Here is an 18,903-nt window from a genome sequence, read left to right on the forward strand (position 1 = left end):
GGAAAGCCACGTGGAGTAAGTGAGAGGAGAAAGGGATCAAAGGAAAAGAGATGTCCCATTCAAGGAGGGAGGGGTGTCGCACCCCCTCCCCAATGGGCAGTCGTGCTGAGTCGCTGATTCCCCTTTTGTAGCACCACCCTGTGTCTCTTCCAGTCCCCCCCCCCCATAAGTAAAACAGTGACTTAGAAGAAGAATGGCTATTTTTTCCTCTGCTTTTAACTATCTGATTCTTTGTAGGCTCAAGGGGGTGGCAGGTGACAGTGGATGAGCGAGAGGGTTGGGAGTGTCCTGCCTAGTGCAGGGGGTTGGACTAGATGACCCGGGAGGTCCCTTCCAACTCTATGATTCTATCTGAAGGAATCTCAAAGCAGTTACAAGAACCAGCGTGGAGTAGTGGTTAAGAGCAGTGGCTTCTAATCTGGAGAGCCGGGTTTGATTTCCCCCGCCTCCACTTTGCAGTCAGCTGGGTGACTTAGGACTCATCACAGCCCTGATAGTGCTGTTCTCACAGAGCAGTAATATCAGAGCTCTCTCAGCCCCACCTACCTCCCAGGCTCTGTTGTGGGGAGAGGAAGGGGAGGCGAGTTGTAAGCTGCTTTGAGACTCCTTCAGGCAGTACAAAGCAGAATATAAAATCCAACTCTTCTTCTTTCCTTCCTCTCCCCACAACAGACAGCCTGGGAGGTAGGTGGGGCTGAGAGAGCTCAGAGAGAACTGTGATTGGCCCAAGGTTACCCAGCCAGTCTTGCATGCCTCAAAGCCTGGGAGGTAGGTGAGGCTGAGAGAGCTCTGAGAGAACCATGACTGGCCCAGGGTCACCCATCTGGCCGCATGTAGAGCATGAGTGAGGAATCAAGCCCAGTTCTCCAGATCATAGAATCCTAGAGTTGGATCCCTGGGTCATCTAGTCCAACCCCCTGAACCGTGCAGGACACTCACAACCCTCTCGCTCTTCCACTGTAGATTAGAGGCTGCCACTTTTAACCACAACACCCCGCTGGCAGAAGATGCCAGAAATGTGATTAAAAATTTTGTTTTGCCACCTCCTAGAGCAGAAACCGGCAGTGGGAGCTGAGCACATTTGGTCCACGGTTGGGCAGGGCTGGCCTCTGCTTCAACAAAGGGCTCTGTTGCCCTCAAATCTCGTTGGCAAGAAACAAAAGATCCGGCAGCCAAGGTGGAACAGCCGGACGATGGCAGGGAGAGTCCTCTGGAACATGTGCAAAAGAGAGAACGAAACATTAGCCTTGTTATCTATCTTCAGAACAGTTGCTTTGCTCTGATCCAGGCTGTATCTAGAAGGGGGGGGGGGGGGGAGAGGCAGGACTTCAACGCAAAACAAAAAAAAGTTCAGTCTGTTTGAAGAAACTTTGGGTGTGGCTGAGCCTTCAAAGCAGACCCGCAAGGTCGGTTTTACAAGGTGAAAAAGTGATGGCTTTAGGTGACGGCATTCGGAGGGGGCCCCTTCCATCATGCCTCCATGCCCAGAACTCAGACCAGATGAGGCCCCGTTTCCTCCTCCGTTAAGTTCTGTCAACTTACAACTCACTGATGGCCAACCCAGCAAGGGGCCCTCAAGGCAAATGAGAAGAAGTGGTTTGCTGTTGTGTTCCTCTACAGAGTTGCCTTTGGTGGTCTCCCTTCCACGGACTGGCCCTGCTTAACTTCCAACTTATGGTGACCTCAGCAAGGGGTTTTCAAGGCAACGTGGAAGCAGAGGTGGTTGGTGCTTTCCTTCCTCTGCAGAGCCTTCCTTGGTGGTCTCCCTTCCACGGACTGGCCCTGCTTAACTTCCAACTTATGGTGACACCGGCAAGGGGGTTTCAAGGCAAGGTGGAAGCAGAAGTGGTTGGCGCTTTCCTTCCTCTGCAGAGCCTTCCTTGGTGGCCTCCCATCCAAGTCCTGGCCCTGCTTAACTTCCAACTTATGGTGACCCCGGCAAGGGGCTTCCAAGGCAAGGTGGAAGCAGAGGTGGTTGGCGCTTTCCTTCCTCTGCAGAGCCTTCCTTGGTGGCCTCCCATCCAAGTCCTGGCCCTGCTTAACTTCCAACTTATGGTGACCCCGGCAAGCGGTTTTCAAGGCAACGTGGAAGCAGAGGTGGTTGGCCATGGCCTTCCTCGACAGAGTCTTCCTTGGTGGTCTCCCTTCCAAGAACTGCCCCTGCCATGGCCTTCCTCTCCAGAGTCTCAGGTGTTGCTCTTAACCAGGACGCTCCAGGTGATCAGATCTCTGTGGCCTAGAGATTAGCAGGTGATCTCCTGGAGGTTGGGATCCTGTATCCCCCCCCACCCCACAGGGCTCTTCCCGGTATCCGTTGGACCACATCTGCAAGCCCACGTTTAATTCTCCATCCCGAAACATTGGGCTGGGCCGTGCGTTCGGGTGGGGGCAAACAAGCCATCGCCCGCAGGGCCTTCCACACCGAATTGTGCCGGTTGTCGTAGCCTCCTCGTAAATCACCCAAGGGTCTCACTGCCTCCTCTTCCTTCCTTGTCAGGGCTGATATACGAGCCCCAACCCCAACCCCGTAGCAATCAGGGGCCGGATGGCCCATTTGCATATAGATTGAAACACAAATTGACTGGCAGTGGAGGAGACATTTGGTGTTTTAATGACGCTCCGTGTCCGAATCTGTCCCCTCAAATGAATTTATGAGACCATTAACAGGGCCACCGTGGCCTCGATGGGGAAATGAAGGCCCAGCTGGCACCATGTGTGTGTGTCTGTGTGTTCTTAGCCGCCATTTTGAATCCATTATGGAATCCATAAATCTCATGCGCTGGAGGAGTGCACAAGGAGGTGGGTCAGGCATGATGCTGAGATCCTTCCTCCTGCCTTCCCTCCTCAGAGCGGATTTTCATCAAACAAAGAGGGGAGGCAACCAGGCTGTAGGCCTACAGGGAGGAAGGAAGGATGCCATCCTCCAGGCGGGACCTGGGGATCGCCAGGAATGACAGCTCCTCTCCGGACTACAGGCTTCCATTTCCCCTGGAGAAGAGGGATGGTCCTGCCAATCGCTCTCCCCCCACACTGGACAGAAGGTCATGCTTGCTGGGCTTTTTGTGCCCCCGGGGCCAAATGGAACGTGAAGGATTTATGGACTTTGCCGTGAGACAGAGAAGCTCATTTTGATCCTCATCCCTGGTCGATACTGGCGTGCCGGGCAATCGTACACGGCCGATTCATGAGCCATGAATTGTTGTTTCCATGGCTACCTAGATTCGGGTTCTGGAACATAGAAGAAGAAGAAGAAGAAGAGGAAGAGGAGGAAGAAGGAAGAACAAGAGCTGGTTCTTATATGCTGCTTTTCTCTCCCCGAAGGAGTCTCAAAGCGGCTTCCAGTCGCCTTCCCTTTCCTCTCCCCACAACAGACACCCTGTGAGGGAGGGGAGGCTGAGAGAGCCCTGATATTATTGAAGAAGAAGCGTTGGTTCTTATATACTCCTTTTCTCTACTCGAAGGAGTTTCAAAATGGCTTCCAATTGTCTTCCCTCTCCTCTCCCAGCAACAGACAACCTGTGGGGTGAGAGAGCCCTGATATCACTGCTCGGTCAGAACAGCTTTATCACGACTGTGTCTGGCTTAAGATCACCCAGCTGGCTGCATGTGGGGGAGTGCGGAATCAAACCGCATCTTGCCAGATTTGAAGTCCGTCCTCCTAACTATGCTACACCAAATAAGATTTGTATGTGTGCATTGGGGAGAATATAAGTCTCTGCCAGAGAAGTATTGGTTTCTGGTCAACACACACGCTGAATAATTTACTTTCAGTCCACTTCTAATGCACTTAGGGGTCATTTGCAAATCGGGATGCCAGCCTCCAGGTGGGACCTGGGGATCCTCAGGAATTACAGCTCACCTCCAGAATAAAGAGACCAGTTTTCCTGGAGTAAATGGCTGCGTTGAAGGGTGGACCCTGTAGCATTATCCTCCACTTAGATCCCTTCCTGCCCCAAATCCCGCCCACTCCTGGCTCCACCCCCACAGTCTCCAGGTGTTTTCCAATCCAGAGTTGGCAACCCTAGATGCGGAGGTGGAATTGTTCTCATCTCTGGGTTTTTGATCAGGTTCAGAGGCCTGGTGCAGTTTTCACCCTTCTATGTCCTTGGCTCCGATAATGAATGCTGCCTGAAATTTTAAACATTACCAGAAGAGTGTGCTGGAACATAAGAGATTTTGGCAAAAAGGACATGGCCTTTCCAGTCGACGGGGGAAAATCCATAAGCAAAAACCATGTAATATTAATGCTCGTAGGAATTATATGCATGTGCGTCTCTTAATCCATGACGAAGGATCTTGCTGTTTCAAAGTTCCAGACCAGAGGAGCTTTATTCAGTTTTCAGGATCCAGCGGTGCACCAAGAAAGATCGCAGTGCTTGCTTTTTTCACGTATTGGGAAGATCCCAAGAACATGACGAAGAGTTCGTTTTTATACCCTGCTGTTCAGCACCCAGAGGAGTCTCAAAGCGGCTTATGTTTGCCTTCCCTTTCCTCTCCCCACAACAGACACCCTGGGAGGGAGGGGAGGCTGAGAGAGCCCTGAGATTACTGAAGGAGAAGAAGAGTTGGTTCTTATATGCCGCTTTTCTCTACCCGAAGGAGTCTCAAAGCGGCTTCCAATCGCCTTCCCTTTCCTCTCCCCAAAACAGACACCCTGTGAGGGAGGTGAGGCTGAGAGAGCCCTGAGATTACTGAAGAGGAAGAGGAAGAGGAGGAGGAGAGGAGGAGGAAGAAGAGTTGGTTCTTATATGCAGCTTTTCTTTACCAAAAGGAGTCTCAGAGCAGCTTACAGTCACCTTCCCTTCCTCTCCCTACAACAGACACCCTGTGAGGTGGGTGAGCCTGAGAGAGCACTGAGATTACTGAAGAGGAAGAAGAAAAGTTGGTTCTTATATGCCGCTTTTCTCTACCCAAAGGAGGCTCAAAGCGGCTTCCATTCACCGTCCCTTTCCTCTCCCCACAACAGACACCCTGTGAGGGAGGTGAGGCTGAGAGAGTCCTGAGATTACTGAAGAAGAAGAAGAAGAGTTGGTTCTTATATGCCGCTTTTCTCTACCCGAAGTAGGCTCAAAGCGGCTTACAGTTGGCTTCCCTTTCCTCTCCCCACAACAGACACCCTGTGAGATGGGTGGACCTGAGAGAGCGCTGATGGAAAAAATGAGCCTGACAATAACTAAGAACTGGAGAAAACATTTAAGCAGATTAAAAAGAAATTATTTAGAGACAGCTAAGAAAGGCGGGGGGGGGGAATTCCCAAGCAGAGAATAATATTTTGTGACAATTAATACAAGTATTTTAAATGGATATATTTGTTTAAAATCATTTAGGGATCTGTATTTATTTGACGTGATTTAATTGGTGTTCCACAACATTTTTGCAGCCGTCTTAGTGCATTGGGTTCCGAGCGTTAGTTTGGCTCGTTTTTCTGCCCTGGCTATTCAAATGCTGTGCAAAGACCCGAGGAAGAATTCTTTGTGCGTTGGGTGTCAGATAGCATCAACAGGCTGATAAAACCCAGCTCTGTGCTTCTTTATCCCAATAGTCAGAGACACCCTGAACCAAAGTTTTAATGCCGTAGACATCCTCAACCAAAGAGCCAGTTTGTAGTGGTTAGGAGTGCGGAGTTCTAATCTGGCATGCCAGGTTCGATTCTGCGCTCCCCCACATGCAGCCAGCTGGGTGACCTTGGGCTCGCCACGGCACTGATAAAACTGTTCTGACCGGGCAGGGATATCAGGGCTCTCTCAGCCTCACCCACCTCATAGGGTGTCTGTTGTGGGGAGAGGAAAGGGAAGGTGACTGTAAGCCACTTTGAGACTCCTTCGAGTAGGGAAAAGTGGCATATATGAACCAACTCTTCTTCTTCTTCTTCTTCTTCTTCTTCTTCTTCTTCTTCTTCTTCTTCATCGCTGTAGACATTGTGAATTGAAGCTTTACTGCTGTGGCCAAACAGTTAAAGGTGAAGATGTTGGAACCGAACCCCAAAAATGTGGGAATAATGCTGGTTGGGATGGCAGAAGTCTTGATGGCCATCGTGCTCCCCACTGTGGATGGGTTCCAAATGATGTTCCCAGACTCAGTTAAGAGCCTTGGAGTTAATCTGGATGCAGATCTATTACCGGAGAAGAAGGTAATATAGCCGCAAGAAAGGCATTCTACCAGCTTCATTGAGCCTGTTCCTTGTCTTGCCTGGTCTGGCCCCATGGATCTATCTTCCGGTTAGCTCAAGGATAGACTACTGCAATGTGCTCCACATGGGCCTGCCCTTGAAGACTGGGAAATGCAGCAACCCCGTTCCTATCAGACCTTCCACTGGTTCTCAACCAGTCACCAAGTTCAATTCAAGACAAATGGTTGAGCAGGGCCAATTCAGCAGAGGTAGCTTTCATTTGTCCCCTGCTGGTTTTTTATGGTCTCTGTCAATACTGATTCCCCAAATTTGGCTAGGATTGGACAGGACCACCACATAGGCATAAATGTCCCTCGTTCGCCCCAATTTCTCCAACACTTTATTCTCTGTTTTCATGATTTTCACTGGAGGAGAGCCCCATCGTTGAGCTATCCGTATTGCACGTAAAAGAAAATCGTTGAAACATTTGATTCCAGTCTTTGTCAGGGAAGTTAGCATCCAATTCTATGTCCCTGACGTTCTTAACCCTGTCTTGGAGCAACTGGCAGTCTTCAAGCAAAGGTTGGATACACACTTTTCTTGGATGCTTTAGGATGCTTAGGGCTGATCCTGCGTTGAGCAGGGGGTTGGACTAGATGGCCTCTATGGCCCCTTCCAACTCTATGGTTCTATGATTCTAGTTCAGCAGTGGAATAGGCTGCCTAAGGAGGTGGTGAGCTCCCCCTCACTGGCAGTCTTCAAGCAAAGGTTGGATGCACACTTTTCTTGGATGCTTTAGGATGCTTTGGGCTGATCCTGCGTTGAGCAGGGGGTTGGACTAGATGGCCTGTGTGGCCCCTTCCAACTCTGTGATTCTATGATTCTATGATTCTATGAACTGGTATCCTTCTGCAGACTTCCCCGGGTCTCCCTTCCGACGGCATGCGTTCAGTGCACACAGTCCAGGATGCCTCTTGCTGAATTATTTAGAACCCGGTTGCTATGGCTCTGTGGCCAGGCGATCGGTTTAAAGAGAGCACAGATGGCCTCTGGTTTTGGGTTCCTGTTTGTGCTTTGGTTAACTTGGCGCTCGGAGGTATTAGGTTAATTAAAAGCCATGTGTCGCCCGGGAGGGCCGTCTGCTTTTGCGGATTAATAAGTATCCAAGAGAGCGCTTGGGGGGGGGGGGGCTCACGCCTGTGAGAGACTGGAGACTCCGGGGAGCTCTGGACTGGGGAGAAAGGATACCCGAAGCTCTGGAGACCCGCAACGCGGAGGAGAGGGTGGCTTCCTCATCGCCCTCCCATCGTTCCCACCTTACCTGTCTTAACAGGTGAGGCCTGGAGCTGGCCTGGGGGCTTCCACCGAGAAAGAGTAGCAAGGCGTCAGGGCGCTGAAGGAGACGTTAACTTGCCCATGAGCGTCCTGAAATTATTTCGAGAAGCGAGGACGTCTGTTGAGAGCCCTCTTGCAAGAGGGCAGCGGAAGACCCCCCGGGAAGGAGAGGATGGGGCTCCTGCCCCATAACCGAGACGCCAACTGAGAGGTTCTCCCGCCAGCCTCCGTTAGCGGCCAGCAGGGAAATGCCTAAGGCTCCGAGGAGGACTTTGTGATCGACAACTTTGTGGAAGGAGGACGAGATGGAAGCGGCGGCCGTGATCCAAGGCCAGGGCACGACGGACGGCCAGGAGAAAGACCCGGGGAAGTGGAACTTGCTCCGTAATATCAGCCAGGCGTTGAAAGCCCCCACCCTCTTACCGGTAAGAGTTGGCCACTGCTTAGACAGCCGGCGTGGTGCCGTGGTTAAGAGCAGAGGCCTCTGATCGGGAGAACTGGGTTCGATTCCCCGCTCCTCCACAGGCAGCCAGCAGGGTGAGCTTGGGCCTGTCCCAGTTCTCTCAGGGCTCTCTCAGCCTCACCTACCTCACAGGGTGCCTGTGGCAGGGAGAGGAAGGAGGGGATTGTCAGCCGCTTTGAGACACTTGAGGCCTGCTGGGTGAGCTTGGGCCTGTCTTCAGTTCTCTCAGAGCTCTCTCAGCCTCACCTACCTCACAGGGTGCCTGTGGCGGGGAGAGGAAGGAAAGGGGATGGTCAGCTGCTTTGAGACACTTGAGGCCTGCTGGGTGACCTGGGGCCTGTCTCAGTTCTCTCAGAGCTCTCTCAGCCCCACCTACCTCACAGGGCGCCTGTGGCGGGGAGAGGAAGGTAAGAGGATTGTCAGCCGCTTCGAGACACTTGAGGCCTGCTGGGTGAGCTTGGGCCTGTCTTCAGTTCTCTCAGAGCTCTCTCAGCCTCACCTACCTCACAGGGCGCCTGTGGTGGGGAGAGGAAGGAAAGGGGATTGTCAGCCGCTTCGAGACACTTGAGGCCTGCTGGGTGATCTTGAGCCAGTCTCAGTTCTCTCAGAGTTCTCTCTGCCCTCCCTACTTCACAAGGTGTCTGTCGTGGGAGAGAAAGGGAAGGTGCTTATCAGCCACTTTGAGACTCCTCCGGGTGGTAAAAAGCAGGGTACAAAAAAAACCAGCTCTTCTTCTTACGCATCCCAACCTCCTGTCATGGAGATCCACTCCTGAAATCTCACTGCAGTGGATTAACAGGGCTCGGAAGCCATCCGTTGTGTGGGGAACCTATTGTTCATGTTGTATCGATCAATAAACCCATCCTGGTGCCACAACCTTAGGAATCAGTTGGCCACCCGGCGTGCCAGATTAGAAGTCCCCACTCCTACCCACTGCACCAAACTGGCTCTCCAGTTGTGTCCAGAGTGTAGCGGCTCTCAGCCATGCCCTTAAGCAGGCCAGACACAGCTTTTCTATTTGGGGTACAATTTAAGCCCACTCCCCAATCTATTTTTGTTATGATTTCAGATTTCTGTTTGCAAGTTTGCAGGGAAATCTCTTTAGCAATGGTGCAACCGAGATTTCGGGATTTATGCACCTGTGGATGGGGCCCAGACTTCACTCTTGGATATACAGGATCCATTCTGGGAGACCTGGGTTCAAATTCTTATCTGGCCCTGAGATTTGCTGGGTGTCAAGGTGTCAACCTCGGGATTTTGAGAATGAAACAGGAAAGGGAGACCTGCCGCTCTGTGCAACTTGGAAGGGTAGTGAGAGATGATGCTAGTTAATGTCAGACTAAGATCTCTAGGGAGACCCAGGTTCAAATCCCCACCCTGCCATGTTGGGTGACTTAGAGCCAGTCACATGTTCTCTGAGGATGGACTACCTCACAGGGTTATGATGATGATAAAATTAGGAAAGGAGCAGTTTTTTCTCTTCTTTTTTGAGTCTCTGTTGGAGAAAAAGGCAGGATTTAATTTAAGAATTAATTTTGGGGAAGAACATGCTAGACGCCTTCGGACAACAAGCCCCCCCCCCCACATATTAATAGACTATAATAAATGAATGTGCATAGAGTTTTCATGGCAACGATACTGGAGTGGTTTGCCATTTCCTTCTCCAGTGGAGAAGGAAACCGGTCAGTCCTAGAGGAGATTAGCCCTGCCTGCTCCTTAGAAGGCCAGATCCTGAAGCTGAAACTCAAATACTTTGGCCACCTCATGAGAAGGAAGGACTCCCTGGAGAAGAGCCTAATGCTGGGAGCGATCGAGGGCAAAAGAAGAAGGGGACGACAGAGAATGAGGTGGCTGGATGGAGTCACTGAAGCAGTAGGTGCAAACTTAAATGGACTCCGGGGAATGGGAGAGGACAAGAAGGCCTGGAGGATCATTGTCCATGGGGTCGCAATGGGTCGGACATGACTTCGCACATAACAACAACAACAATAAATGAATGAATTAATTAACAAAACTAATAAATAAATGAATAAAATATTACAATCTTTGGAGATTTTAAAGCAGAGGCTGGAGAGCCATCTGACGGAGAGGCTGATTCTGTGAAGGTTCAAGGGGGTGGCAGGTGACAGGGGATGAGCGAGAGGGTTGTGAGTGTCCTGCATGGTGCAGGGGGTTGGACTAGATGACCCAGGAGGGCCCTTCCAACTCTAGGATTCTACAAGGAAAACACGAAACTAGGAAATATAGTGCATGTAGTGCAGTAGTGCAGCCCTTCTCAACCAAGGTGTCGTGAAACCCTGGGGTTTCTTGATGGTCCTGGAAGGGTGGGAATTATTTTTGTATGTATGTATGTATGTATGTATGTATGTATGTATGTATGTGTTAAAATTTACCAGGTGATATGACCATATATGATCATGTTGACCCGCCCACTCATTCCAAAATGGCCACTGATGGGCCTGGAAGGGGAGGGGCCCAGGTGGGAAGGGGAGGGGCTTGGGTGGGCGTGTCCACAGCTCTGCCTCCCAACCATATTCTGCCTGATTGCTCCACTTCTGGGGTTACTCGAAGCCTGTAGAATGTTTCAGGGGTTTCTCAACGGTCAAAAAGTTGAAAAGGTTGCTGCATTGTTTTGCCATATAAATACACATGTGTTTTTACACATGTGTTTCTATGTTTCAACATGACGTTTTAAATGTGTGTTTTGGTGGTCTAAGATAGAAAGGAGGGGTTGGGTGGCCAAGGGAGCATGTTATGGTCAGACGGTAGCTGTATCCGAGGGGTGCAGTTGATTCATGGGTTCAGAGCGTGCTTTCTGGGGTAAGAGACAATGCTGAGCAGTGTGGGTGTTTGTGTATGTGTTTTGTGTGTCTGTGTCTGTGTGTCTGTGTGAAGGAAGAAGCTGAAGTGAGGGTCTATGGGATGCAGCAAGAGAAATCCTCGTTCAGTGTGGAAATTTTTAGCCTGTGGCAAGTGAGAAAAGAAATCCGTGGGGAGGTTGATCCAGATGAGTAGCCACGCGAGAAGAAGAGTGCAGTAGAAGTTTCAAGACTAACAAAATTTGTGGCAGGGGGGGAGCTTGCGTGAGTCCCTGCTCGCTTCTTCAGATGCAGCTAGAAGGGGAGTCCATATGTCCTTCTATCACAAGGTGGATGGATTTCCCTTCTGTATGTCCAAACGTGGTGCCTTCCATGAAGGTAGAGCCACGTGGGTAGCCGTGTGAGTTTGTCTGTAGCATCAGAGAAGAGCCAGAGTCCTGGAGCACCTTCAAGACCAACCAAATTGGTGGCAGAATGAGCCTTTGTTTCTTGTTTCTGCTTGTTTCTTCTGCTTGTTTCTTCTGCTTGTTTCTTCTTCTGCTTGTTTCTTCAGAAGAACAGAAATGAGCAGTGAAGAAGCAAGCTCCTTCGTTTGCCACAAATTTGTTAATCTTCCAGGTGATCCTGGACTCTGGCTCTTTTCTACTGTGGGCAATGGGTTAGTGTGGGTGGCAAGTTAGTAAGATCAGGTGTGGGCAAGTTATTGGCCAAAGTGTGGCTAGAACTATTGGAGAAACCATTACGCTTATGTGGCTGTCTGAAAAAAAACTACACTCATTAACCGTACAGAAACAGTTGTGCTGTTTTGCTTCCAAAGTAACTCTGTTTATTTGTTTATTTATGCTTGAATTTGTATATCGCTGCTCCCAGTAAGCTGGCCCGTGGCGGTTCACAATAAAATATTTCATAAAATACAATAGAATTCTAAAAGCACCATAAAATACAATCCCACGCCAGACCCTTGAGAATCACAATCTCCATGCTGGTGACAAAACAAAAAACTTTTCCCTCAACACTTCAAGCCAGTATGGGTTCCAGTCAAGATTAGGGACAGCATAACGGGGATAAATCACCAACATCCCGAACCCAGTTTAATACTGGGCCTGGGAGTCCAATGGGGAAAAATGGTTTATTTTAGAACAGTGGTTCTCAACCTTCCTAATGCCATGGCCCATTAATACAGTTCCTTAGCATACCATATATTTGAATACTACAGAGATATTACACGTAAAAAGGTGTGTCTCACAGAGAAAGAGCGAAAGTATTATACTTGTATTGCACTTATGCTGAAGTTGTTGGTGTTGGAACTGCATCCTTATAAATAAACGGCCGACGTTTTGAGCCAGCTTGACTCTGCTGAATGTGTTAACGTCGGGTTCGTTATCAAGTTTCTAGACTTGTGACTTGATGCTTAAAACACTCTCAGACCAATTAATTCATTTATTCATAACCAATAACCAATAAGAATATATGTGAGAAGAAAAGATCATTATTCGACCACCACAGAATAAGAGATTTCTGCCAGAACTGCCAAACCAAAGCCCCTGAAATCCAAAATGCAACCAATATTTATACATATATACATTTTATAATGTTATTTCCCTAAAAACTACCCAACTTTCTCCAGAAGAATGCCCCAATATCAGCATATCAGGAAAGCACTTCAGATTTTTCTTTGTCCTGACAAAACCAATTAAAAATCCTTATTTTATGGGCTTCCCATCCATTAATTGACAGCTTAAATTCTTCCCCAGAGATCTTGGTACCTTTGTACTAGCAAGCAAAACTGTTTCTTGCCATTTTTAAATGGAACTTCTCTAACCATTCTGGAATTCTGTGTTCTCTAGTTAACAGATAACAAGAGAAGGATCATAGCTAACTGCTATAATAATTTTTAAGAACATTGGATTAATTTTGTTTCTTCCGACTGTTTTTTAAATCAGGGGGGCTCTTGTCTACAACATCAGTTTTAATTATTATCTTTATTCAGCATCTGAAGAATAAGGGTGTCTGCAAAAATTCAACAGTGGGCAGAAGCACACCGAATACACAAAAGCAACCAGTATTTATTTATACACATGCACATGCACATGCACATGCACATGCACATACTCATACTCATACATAAAAGAGCCTCTTATGGTGCAGGGTGGGAAGGCAGCTGACATGCTGTCTGAAGCTTTGACCATGAGGCTGGGAGTTCGATCCCAGCAGTCGGCTCAAGGTTGACTCAGCCTTCCATCCTTCCGAGGTTGGTAAAATGAGTACCCAGCTTGCTGGGGGGTAAACGGCAATGACTGGGGAAGGGAATGGCAAACCACCCCATATTGAGTCTGCCAAGAAAACGCTTGAGGGCGTCACCCCAAGGGTCAGACATGACCCGGTGCTTGCACAGGGGATACCTTTACCTTTATACATATACATATACATACATATACATATACATATACATATTCCTGGCGTTCTCTCTCCAAAATCCATCCCAACCCCTGCTAATTTCTTTGTTTGGTCACTATTAAAATCTTTATATTTAAATTTTACTGCTTTCTCATCCATCAATGAAGTGACATTTCAGTTCCTTTCCCATGAATTCTAGGGTTTGCTAGCGAGCAAGTGAAATGTTCAAGGTCTTCTTTTAATGAAGAGTCTGTGTTGATCTAAAGGGTTTGGAATTCCTGTGTTCCGTTGCCAATAACCCCAGAAAAACATTACAGCTAGCTGCAGTAAATCTTTTCTTTTGCGAACCACTTAATTACTAAGGTGATGCTTTTTTCTTTGGGGTCCTAATCTACATCTAAAACCCTTTGAGTGTTCCTGAGACAATATAGTAAATTGACCTTTTAGCCTGAAAGCATATATACAATACAGAAATAAAATTGTATTAAATTTATTTCTTTTTCCTACAGAATTTTAATTGCCAGCTTCATGTCTACAAATGGAATAGGCGCCTGGCTTTGACCTTTAAGGCCAACTGTGGTCTGGATAACGTACCTTCAATGAGCTCTTGTGGCTGGATTCTCCTGTGCAAAACAGGAAAATCTACTTTTACAGTGCATTGAAAGTGCGTTATCCAGCATGTGTGGAATGGGCTGTTGCAAAGTGCATTGGAAGTGGATGGAAAGTGCCTTATTTGGTGTGTGTGAGAGCGTCCAAAAGCCAGAGCATTCCTTTGGCTGCAGAGAGAAGGCCGGCTCTGGAATTTCAAGGTGGAACATGAACTGCTAGACAGGCAGATTTGGTATGACCATGACCATGATCCCTGTTGGGGAAGAAGGAAGTAGATCTTGGACCGATTCTGCATTAGGAGACATACCTTGTTTTAGCCTCAATCTGGATTTCATTTGGACGTTGCAAGTTGACTCTAGCCTTCCTGCATTTGGGCTTTCCTTCCCTTGCTTCCCAGGTTGAAATTTGCAATATGCTTTCTACATACGAGTCCAAAGGAAGCATACTCCCATCATGCTTTGCTCCCTTTCCAATTTTTTTCACAAAATGGTACATATTTGCGACTTTCTTTTCATTGCACTCCTTAATTCCACCATTCTGTGTCTTTGATTGCCTCCCCACCTTCCCCCCAAACTGTACTGAATGTAATTTTAAAAAGAGAAACCTAGGTTATCACGTTACAATGCCTGCTGTGCAAAAATGCTTTTGTATATATACTTAGAAATGGTGTTGTAATGCGATCATCTCTCTCTCTTTTTTTTAAAATGGAGATTTTTTGGAATAGCAGGAGGGAGGGGAGGAAGGGATGGGGGTGGCACAGCGATGAGGAAAGGGGGCATACACAAACGATTCAAAATGGTGAGTGGGGGGGGGAAACGAATGCCTGCATTTCCCTCCTGGGCAACTTCAAACTAGATTCGGCATTGACAGATGAGATCGCTGTAACCAGGAATTTCCCAAACTTGCAATAAGTCAGAGGGCAATTGCGGACTGCGCCTGGAAAAATGGATTGTAATTCAAAAATGGATGAAAAAGCCCTTTAGAAATGCAAATCCAAATGATATCGTAAGTGCAGAAATAGTCCCGAAATGAACATCTTGCAGAAATAGATTCAAATGTGTAGCCATATTGGTCTGAAGTAGCACAATAAAATCAGAGTCCAGTGGCATCTTTAAGACTAACAAAGATTTATTCAAGGTGTGAGCTTTTGAGTGCAAGCACTCTTCCTCAGACTAAAAACTCCATACATGACAGAATTATCATATGGCTGTATTTGGATGTGTGACACATTTTACTAATATAACAGAATTAATTTTTGCTATATATTCCCACTGTCATGTAGTCTGAGGAAGCATATTTGCACTCGAAAGCTCGCAACCTGAATAAATCTTTGTTGGCCTTAAAGGTGCTACTGGACTCTGATTTTTATCTTGCAAAAAGTGTTTCTTCTTTGGATGTCCATTCCCAATTTACAGTGCACAATTGAGTACTTTTCATAAGGGATTACATAATTTGGGCCGTTGTCTCCAAGAAGGGGAAAGGTTGCATCACAGTTCAGGGGAGGAGATTATCCCTAAATTGTGCCTTTCCAAGATACTGCTTGTCTTTGCTCAAAATTCACATTTTAAATTGTGCCTTCCCAAGATACTGCTTGTCTTTGCTCAAAATTCACATTTTGCCCCCCCCCCCCCCTCCTGTGTTTCTTTTTCAGGGGGACTATGTGTGGATGGACCTCAAGACTGGCCGGGAATTTGATGTCCCCATCGGAGCAGTGGTCAAGTTGTGTGACTCTGGTCAGATCCAGGTGGTGGACGATGAAGAAAATGTACGTAACGTGGAGAAGGAAATACGCTGTTTTGTTATCCTTGACGGTCTCATTCCAGCTGTTTCCACACCTAAATTTTTCCCAGCAGGGAACTTATCAAGGCCCTGATCTAAATGGGAGCACACTCATGCCTTTTAGGGGTCCTAAGTCTTTCCTTGTTATGTCGGAAAAAAAGGAAAACCTTCCTTTGATCATATTTAGAAAGGAACTGTGAGAGGTAGCCACGGAAATATCTTGCAAAGTGGGCTGATCCTTTGGGCTGATCCTGAGTTGAGCAGGGGGTTGGACTAGATGGCCTTTATGACCCCTTCCAACTCTATGATTCTGTGATTCTATGAAATAGCATCCACGTGGACACTCTCTGCAGGGGTGGCCAAACTGTGGCTCCCCAGATGCCCATGGACTACAATTCCCATGAGCCCCTTTGGCAAGCCACTTTGAGACTCCTTTGGGTAATAAAAAGCAGGGTACCATCCACAATATCTTTTCTCTCATCTTCTTTTTTTGAGATTGTCTTACACACGCATGACGCCACGCCCTCATTTCTCTAGGAGCACTGGATATCCCCCCAGAACGCCAGCCACATCAAGCCTATGCACCCAACCTCCATCCACGGTGTGGAGGACATGATCCGTCTGGGAGACCTGAACGAGGCCGGCATCCTCCGGAACCTGCTGATCCGATACCGGGAACACCTGATCTACGTGAGTGTCCCTTTTGTGGGGTGAAGTCTCCAGCCTTCCTCTTGCTCCAACGATTCCTGGCTCGTTGTCTCTATCCCTGTTGGCCAGTTTTAAATCTGCAAAGAGGAGTGCACAACCAAAGTTGGCATCCCACTCACCCACCCTCCTTTCCTCATATTCTCAATGCTTACCTATAGGCTCCAGTGTCTCAACACTCCCCTCTCTAGTGGGGAAGGGACAAGGGAGAACGTCTTCCTCTTAGACAAAGTTACCTGTGACCTATTTTAACAGTCAACGCTTTTTTTTAAACATTCTCCCCTTTCTGCCTGTGTTTTGACACTTCAGACAAACTGCGGAGGGAGGGTGAGTATCTCTCGAGCTGCTGAGCCGTCCCAGGCTTCTCCCAAAACGCACCGTCCTGTTGTCGCTGTCTTCATTTTGTTTGTGCTGAGTTTTGCAAGCGGTTCCGTTTGCCTGGCTATACATTAATGAGCACTCCGATCATCGGTCGCTGAGCCCCCCCCCCCCCCCCCGCATGGCCTTGTTAGAACGAGGATCTAAATCTGGTCGAAGCCATCGTGCAAAACGGGCCTGGGGACATTTAGATCTTTTTGAAACGAGAGAAGCATTGCTGGTGTTAATTAAATAGCATTTTCCAGCTCAGCCGCTGTGCATGGCCAGGACTTGCATGCATAGAAATTGATAATGTGGATTATTGATTGGGATGTGTGCTTGGGGGGAGGGAGAAGACGGGTGAAATGTAATGACGGGGTCATAATCAATTGCTTTCTGTTCTACAGTTGGGGATACATTTGTCCATTAATCTCTTGATATATTTATTTCTTTTTACTATGTCACCCCCCCCCCTAGAGTTCAACCCGAACAAATGACAACCTTATACAATTAACTTGTTATTCCTGCAAGGCCCTTGTATCTGTTTACTGCCTACATATCTGCGGGCTGGAAAATTCCCCCTTCCTTCGACAATTAAGTTCCCATTTCATTGGGTCTGTGAAAGCGTGCATGCACATGAAAACTTACACCTTGAATAAAACTTTGCAGGTTTTAAAGGTGCCCCTGGACTGTAACTTCGTTTTCTATTGTCTTTTCTTCAGTGGCCTCTCTTCTTTTAAGTACAACAAATCTTAGTACTTCTTCCACAACCTCAATACAAGTAGTAATATAAATTGGCCAATGGCTCAAAATAATATGGCGATCCTGGTCCTAAAAGACAAGGTTTATCTGGAAAACGGTTCTGGCTGGCGTCCTTGGGATGAAATAAACTAAAAGTAAACTCAAGGAAGGACGTGGTTTAAAAACATTCTTTATTATTGTTTAATGCCATAAGGGTAGGTCTTTTCTTCTTGGATTGAGTAATCCCACTTTAAGCAAAAACCCGGAAATGATGTTGGGTAGAATCATAGAATCATAGAGTTGGAAGGGGCCATACAGGCCATCTAGTCCATAGAATCATAGAATCATAGAGTTGGAAGGGGCCATACAGGCTATCTAGTCCATAGAATCATAGAATCATAGAGTTGGAAGGGGCCATACAGGCTATCTAGTCCATAGAATCATAGAGTTGGAAGGGACCATACAGGCCATCTAGTCCATAGAATCATAGAATCATAGAGTTGGAAGGGGCCATACAGGCCATCTAGTCCATAGAATCATAGAGTCATAGAATCATGGAAGGGGCCATACAGGCCATCTAGTCCATAGAATCATAGAACCATAGAGTTGGAAGGGGCCATACAGGCCATCTAGTCCAACCCCCTGCTCAATGCAGGATCAGCCCAAAGCATCCTAGGGTAGCTCTAGGAAGCGCAGAGGACGTTGGTCCTGGTGGATCATGGCTGCTTTTCTCACGACCAATGTACAGGATGAGGCTGGCGAGACGTTTTCTCCTTGGTTTATTCTTTCTCTTGCTCGCTCCAGACTTACACAGGCTCCATCCTGGTGGCCGTGAACCCCTACCAGCTGCTCCCGATCTACTCGCCGGAACAGATCCGCCTCTACACGAACAAAAAGATCGGAGAGATGCCACCCCACATTTTTGCCATTGCGGACAATTGCTACTTCAACATGCAGCGGAACAACAAAGACCAGTGTTGCATTATCAGGTGAGCGGGCCCTTCCGGCCTCCTCTCCCGACCAAGATGGCGCCGGAATTCCGGATGGCCATACGTGGTCAGGGCCCAGTGTACCTGAGGGGCCGCCTCCTTGCCTATGCCCCCAAAAGAGCTTTACGCTCCGCCGCCACCAACCGGCTAATGGTCCCTGGCCCTAAAGAAGCCCGCCTGGCCTCAACCAGGGCCAGAGCCTTCTCCGTCCTGGCCCCCACCTGGTGGAACGAGCTCCCGGAGGAGATCAGGGCCCTGATGGAGCTTAAACAGTTCCGCAGGGCCTGCAAAAGGGAGCTCTTCCGCCAGGCATTTGGCTGAGACCAGGCCAACCAACCAACATCTGCAGGGCCCCTGCCCCCCTGATGGTGGATGTGCCAGAAGGAGAATCTGGCTCACTGTGTTGTGGGGCCAATTCCTCAACACACTCCTTGTCTCCACCGTCTCTTCCTGGCTGCAGCGGCGAATCGGGTGCAGGGAAAACAGAGAGCACCAAACTGATTCTGCAGTTCCTGGCGGCCATCAGCGGGCAGCACTCTTGGATCGAGCAGCAGGTTCTGGAAGCCAACCCGATCCTGGAAGGCATGTACTTAAACTGGG

General features: G+C 48.2%; 1 protein-coding gene across 5 annotated transcripts in view; it reads left to right on the forward strand.

The window, feature by feature from the left end:
• MYO7A (myosin VIIA) overlaps positions 1 to 18,903 on the forward strand; it is a 125,093-nt gene that overhangs the window by 22,639 nt on the left and 83,551 nt on the right. For 3 of the 5 annotated variants that reach the window (XM_077341258.1, XM_077341259.1, XM_077341257.1), the window contains exons 3-6: positions 15,384 to 15,497; positions 16,049 to 16,201; positions 18,119 to 18,303; positions 18,764 to 18,885. In XM_077341258.1, the coding sequence (XP_077197373.1) occupies positions 15,384 to 15,497; positions 16,049 to 16,201; positions 18,119 to 18,303; positions 18,764 to 18,885 (574 nt within the window). Of the gene's footprint in view, positions 1 to 7,332; positions 7,870 to 15,383; positions 15,498 to 16,048; positions 16,202 to 18,118; positions 18,304 to 18,763; positions 18,886 to 18,903 lie in introns of those variants that run through there. The other 2 variants (XM_077341255.1, XM_077341256.1) reach the window with 1 other exon arrangement.

The sequence above is a fragment of the Paroedura picta genome, chromosome 6 (assembly GCF_049243985.1).
Source record: "Paroedura picta isolate Pp20150507F chromosome 6, Ppicta_v3.0, whole genome shotgun sequence".
Taxonomy (NCBI): Eukaryota; Metazoa; Chordata; class Lepidosauria; order Squamata; family Gekkonidae; genus Paroedura; species Paroedura picta.